This window comes from Monodelphis domestica, chromosome 6 (genome assembly GCF_027887165.1).
Source record: "Monodelphis domestica isolate mMonDom1 chromosome 6, mMonDom1.pri, whole genome shotgun sequence".
Taxonomy (NCBI): Eukaryota; Metazoa; Chordata; class Mammalia; order Didelphimorphia; family Didelphidae; genus Monodelphis; species Monodelphis domestica.
Genome location: NC_077232.1, coordinates 59806272 through 59812271, shown reverse-complemented (window position 1 = coordinate 59812271; position 6000 = coordinate 59806272). Strand labels below are relative to the sequence as shown.

Below are 6000 nucleotides of genomic sequence, written 5' to 3'. Positions count from 1 at the left end.
AGATATCAACCCTCTCAGCAAGGTGGCTCATTGGATAGAGAGCCAGGCCTGGTTCCATGAGGTCCCAGGTTCAAATTTGGACTCAGACACTTCCTAGCTGTGTGACCCTGGGCAAGTCATTTTACCCTTGTTGCCTAGCCCTTACCATTCTTCTGCCATGGAACAAATTCATAGCATTGATTCTAAGATGGAGGGTAAGCATTTTTAAAAACTTCAAGTTTATATAGCCCTTTATGACTTATAAAGTACTTAAAATAAGGTTAATTCATTTGATGCTCACAACCCTGGAAGGCTGATGCTATTATTATCCCCATTTTACAGATCATGGAAACTAAGGCAAGAGAGGTTTAGTGACTCACTTACCCAGGGCTCCATAACAAACGAGGGGTAGAATCTGATCTAGAACTCAGGTTTCCCAGCACCCCATCCCAGTTCCTTCTGTCTCCCTTACTCTTGCTTCGACAGGTGGAAAGGATCAATGCAAACATCTCCCTTTCACCAATGTGTGAAATATCATTTATGGGGCAGAGTTGCCCCCTTGTGGCCAAAAGTTGCATTTTCCCAGTCTACTCTTCTGGAGACTAGAATGCTTTCAGGACCTTTGTGCTCCAAGTAGAGCCCACAGATCTCAGAGGAGTCCCCAAAGCCCTTTCCGGGGACCAGGGAGGCAAAAACCCCTTTCTTTAAAACACTAAGGAATTTAGCTATATATACTGGCAAATCACTGATAGATAAAGGTTCCTCGATAGTTTCTAAGAGTATAAAGCCAATCTCAGAAAACTGTGGCAAGGATCAAATGAGACGTAGATCTGAAATTCTAGCATAAAGGGGTTGTGGTTGGGATAGAAGAGAGAGAGAGGGAGAAGAAGTGGACCTATGGTCAAGCCCCTCACAGCTCTCCAGTTATGCCAACGTGTAGCGATGAACCTTCCGCCCCCCTCACTTCTCTAGCTTCAACATTCAAATCACTTTGACCTGGAAAACTCATCTGACTTCATGAACAAAGAAAAAGGATGGAGGTGATGTGTGTGTGTGAGAGAGAGAGAGGGGGGGGGGAGAAAGAGAGAGAGAAATAGAGAGGGAGAGAGAAATAGAGAAAGGGAGAGAGATAGAGAAAGGGAGAGAGAAATAGAGAGAGAGAAATAGAGAGGGAGAGAAAGAGAGAAAGAGAGAGAGAAATAGAGAGAGAGAAATAGGGAGAGAAAGAGAAAGAGAGAGAGAGAAAGAGAGATAAATAGAGAGAGAGAGAGAGAGAGAGAGAGAGAGAGAGAGAGAGAGAGAGAGAGAGAGAGAGAGAGAGAGAGTCTCATCTCCTGAGGTTTCAAGTGGTGCTTTTTTTTTTCTCCTGTGCTGATTTGCTTTTGAGAAGTTGAGTGTCAGCATTTGATCCCGTTTGGCTCCAATGATCCATGGGATACATTCCTTATAATAAAGGCTATTTCAAGCATTTTCCACCTTTTTTTGTCACCTGGCCCTTTGGGGCAGTTTGTTGAAACCTCTGGATGAATCTTCTCTGAAAAAATGTTTCAGAGTAATAGAGAAAATGATGGATTTCAGGTTGAGGTTATAGAAAATCAAGATGTCATTTTTTTCCATCCACATTGGTGGACCCCTGAAATTTACCCAAGGAAGGACCCCTTTGGGGGTACAGAAACTCCAGGTTAAGAGCCTCTGGTGTATTACATGAAGAACATTTGAATATTCCCTAGAGGTTATTATGAATGAATATATGTATATATCTACATACATACACATACATGTGACACACACATGTGTCTTAATAGGTATTGATAATATATTCACATGTGTAGCTGTTTAAATACACATATACCTTTCATATGAGACATACTTATTGCATGCAAACATGAATGCATACATCCACACATGTCAAATGTTCTATGTATACATGTATGTTCATGGGTATTTATCACACATTCACGCACATGTAGTGTTTCAATTTACACTTGCATTATATATGAAGTATACATGTTGCATTTATATAAGCATATATGCATATGTGCACATATATGCAATGTATACACATGTGCCTTAACATGTATTTCTCATCTATTCACACATGTATACGTGTCTAGATGTATATGTACACACTTCATATGGGATGTACACATTGCATGCATACATGCATATAGATCATTTGTATTCACACACATCTATATGTTTGTGTGTGTTTATACATGTGTACACATATACAGATTTGTGTATATATTTTAGATGGTGTGTATGAACATATACATATTTGTTGTATGTGTTTGTATACAATTAAAAAATGTTTTTAAACCCTTACCTTCTATCTTGGAGTCAATACTGTGTATTGGCTCCAAGGCAGAAGAGTGGTAAGGGATAGGCAATGGTGGGGGTTAAGTGACTTGCCCAGGGTCACACAGCTGGGAAGTGTCTGAGGCCAGATTTGAACCCAGGACCTCAGTCTCTAGGCCTGGCTCTCAATCCACTGAGCTACCCAGCTGCCCCCTATATACAATTTATGTAGACAGACAGAGAGGGAGGGAGAGAGAGAGAGAGAGAGAGAGAGAGAGAGAGAGAGAGAGAGAGAGAGAGAGAGAGAGAGAGAGAGAGAGGTGTCTTTGTCATATATATATACTATATATAGATACATATACATATATTTTATATATATATAATGTAGGTATGTATAAAGACTTCTATGACCCATTGGGTGTTCCCAGCTCTTCTGTCTCCTCTCACAGGCCAATACAAAGGGAAATCCATTTCAGTTCTAGCTGGAGAGGTTCAGGTCAGCTATCAGGAAGGCCTGGATTGGGAAGGAACAGATCAGGGAGGAGGTGAGAGCTTCTGCAGAACAGAAGGAGGATTTGGGAACTGGCTCAGTGGGGAGCTGAGAAAGGGAGTCAAAGGTCAGCCTGAAGTCTCCAGCCTAGGTGCCTGGGCGAGATGCTGATGGCGTCAGCGGCCGTGGAGCAGGAAGGAAGGAAGGAAGGAGGAGCAGGTCTTTGTGGGAGGAGGGTGAGGTCAGTTTGGGACACATGGAAAACTTCTGCCAAGATTGTCGAGCCCCAGAATGAGGAACAATGGAACCAGCCTCCCATGTGAGTCTTTAAAAAGAGGGTCCATTGTCCTCCCAGAGCATCTGCTTGGGACCATCTGGGCGGCCGTCTGGAAAGGTTTCGGGAGAGGCTTCAGAACAGAGAAAAGTGCCCTCCTGGGTCAGCTCCGGGTCCTGTCTGGGGCTGCAGTGCTGTGCAGTGGTTAGGAGCACAGTGAGCTCCCTGCTTTCTCCACCACTCACTGCAGAAGATCAAAAGGGCTGCCTGAGGACACGGGCCAAAGGAAGGGATCTCTCGGACGCACAGAACCCTTTTCTGACTAAAGGCTGGAAGATCTAAAAACCTGTCAAAGCAGACGTGACCGACTTTTGTATGTGAGTGTGGGAGTGTCTGGGTCTCAGTGTGAGTGTCCTCTGCCTCTGTTTGTGCGGATGTTCACACGTGTGTCTACGCTTATGTGTCAGTGTACAAGTCTGGGTGCCTCTGTGTGGATGTGCTGTGATTTTTTTTAATCCTTATCTTTTGTCTCAGAATCAATACTAAGCCTTAGTTTCGAGGCAGGAGAGTGGTATGGGCTAGGCAATTGGGGTTAAATGACTTGTCCATGGTCACACAGCTAGCAAGTGTCTGAGGCTGCAGTTGAATTGAGCTCTCCTCATATCAGAACCCAAGGTGTACACCTCACTGCCTAGCTATTTATAGGGAGACACATTTTAGCTCAACATAAGTCAGAGCTTCCTAGCAATTAGAGCTCGTCTCCTCTGGAAGGAGCAGACTCCAGAGATAGTGAGTTCCTTGTCACTGGAGGCATTCAAGAAGATGCTGAATGGTCATTTGTTGGGGATATGCTAGAAGGGATTCTCTATCAGGTTCTGGGCTGATGAATTTGAAGATTCTGTCCCAATCTGTGGTTCCAGCTTGGCAGAACTCTCTAAGTAGCTTTGGAAATAGATCATTTTCCAAGGGAAGCAAATGTGGAGATGATTCTGGGATTTGACAAATATTCTCCAAATCTGGAGGAATTAGGGGTGTTGATACACAAAAATAATAATAATAGCTAACTATCTAGTACCTACTATGTGCCAGGCAGTATGCTAGGTGCTTTACAGTGATTATTTCTTTTGATCCTCATGAAAACTCTGTAAGGAATATTCTCCTCGTTTTACAGATTAGGAAACTGAGGCAAATAGAGGTTAAATGGGTTAACCCAGGGTTACACAGACTAGCATCTGAGACCAGATTTGAATTCCGGTCTTTGTGCTTCTAGGCAAGGTGTTCAATCTTCACATCACCTTATCACCCCAAGGCAGAGGGAAAGGGGAAAGAATGGGATCCCCTGTCAGAGACCTCTTCCCATCTACACTCAAACCAAAGAGGTTCAGTTATTAAACGATCTCTTTTCCAATATTGCCACAGCTCTGCATCGGGCCCATAGCTTCCAACATCCGACTTCAAACAAATACCAAAACGGGAGGAGAAAATGCCAATCTAGTAAGTCATTCACTGTCACTGGGGGCCTGAGCTACTTTTCTGTTCATTCTTCAAGGCCAGCTGCCTCATTTCTCACCCCCCTGCCTCCCTTTCCAAGCTCAAGACAGAAGGAAGGGCCTGGGGGGGTCTGGGGGTGAGAAGATGCTTTTCTTTGTGTCTGTGCAGGGCCAGATGGGGAAGCCAACCTGCCCTGGCTCTGGAAACAGCCCCTGCTCTCTTACTTCCCCAGCCCAACCCTCATTCCATTTCCAAAGAGAATCAGTGCCGTGACTCAGTGACCTACCCCATTCCCCAAAGAGTGAATGCTTGGGGTTGGGGGGTAGGGATGGGGAGAAGGAAGAGATGGGATGATGTAATAGCTTCAGGAAAATTTATCCAAATTAATGTGAAAATGAACTTTTAAGAAATAATAATATTTAATATATTTTTAATATTAAAAATGGAACCCAGGAAGAACTACCAACTAAGTTTGTTTAGACATTCAAAGTGATTTATTTCTTTTCTGTCCTTTAAAACACACACACACCCCTAATCTTCTGTCTTGGAATCATTACTAAATATTGGTTCCAAGGCAGAAAAGTGGTAAAGGCTAAGCAATTGACATTAAGTGATTTACATAGGGTCCCACAGCTAGGATGTATCTGAAGCTAAATTTGAACCCAGAGCCTCTTGTCTTCAGCCCTGGCTCTCTGCCCTCTGAGCCTCCTGTAGCAGACCCTGAAGTGATTTATTTCAATGAAAAAAGTGGTGTAATTTTTCAGTGTTTCTCAACACTGAAGCCCTCATCAGTCCTCTTTTTAAAACAAGCTCAGCCATATTCAATCCAAATATTAGACACCAACTATGTGCTGGGTGAAGGGGAAACAAAGATAAAATGCTCGAGAGAGTTCCTGTCCTCAAGGAGTTCACATTTTCCAGAATGGCACAAAATATGTATAGATACATTATTATGAGATATACAAAATAAACACTAAATAGGATTACCTAAGGGGGATTAGGTGGGAGCTACTTAGCTAACTCCTGGGCAGAGAGAAATGGAAAAGAGGCCAACAGTGTTTTCTAGAGATGCCTCAGTTTCCTATTTTTAAAAATGTTCATCTCTGTCTTAAAATAAAAAATAACAGGGGCAGCTGGGTAGCTCAGTGGATTGAGAATCAGGTCTAGAGATGGAAAGTCCTAGATTCAAATTTGATCTCAGACACATCCCAGCTGTGTGACCCTGGGCAAGTCACTTAACCCCCATTGCCTAAAAAAAAAAAGAATAAAAAATAAGTATTGATTCTAAAACACAGATAAAAATCTTTTAAAAAATTTTAACATTAAAAATTGAACCCAGAAAAAACCACCAACTAAGCTTGTTTAGGCACTCAAAGTGATTTATTTCTTTTCTGTTCTTTAAAACATACACACCCCTAATCTTCTGTCAATACTAAGTATTGATTCTAAGGCAGATCAATAAGGGATA

General features: G+C 42.6%; 1 protein-coding gene across 9 annotated transcripts in view; it reads left to right on the top strand.

Moving 5' to 3' along the window:
• The window catches only part of MICAL2 (microtubule associated monooxygenase, calponin and LIM domain containing 2), a 272089-nt gene that overhangs the window by 193327 nt on the left and 72762 nt on the right, over positions 1–6000 (top strand). For 7 of the 9 annotated variants that reach the window (XM_016423435.2, XM_056802061.1, XM_056802060.1 and 4 more), the window contains one exon: positions 4461–4535. The exons of the other annotated variants lie outside the window; for them this stretch is intronic. In XM_016423435.2, the coding sequence (XP_016278921.2) occupies positions 4461–4535 (75 nt within the window). The remainder of the gene's footprint in view (positions 1–4460; positions 4536–6000) is intronic. 9 annotated transcript variants of the gene reach the window in all.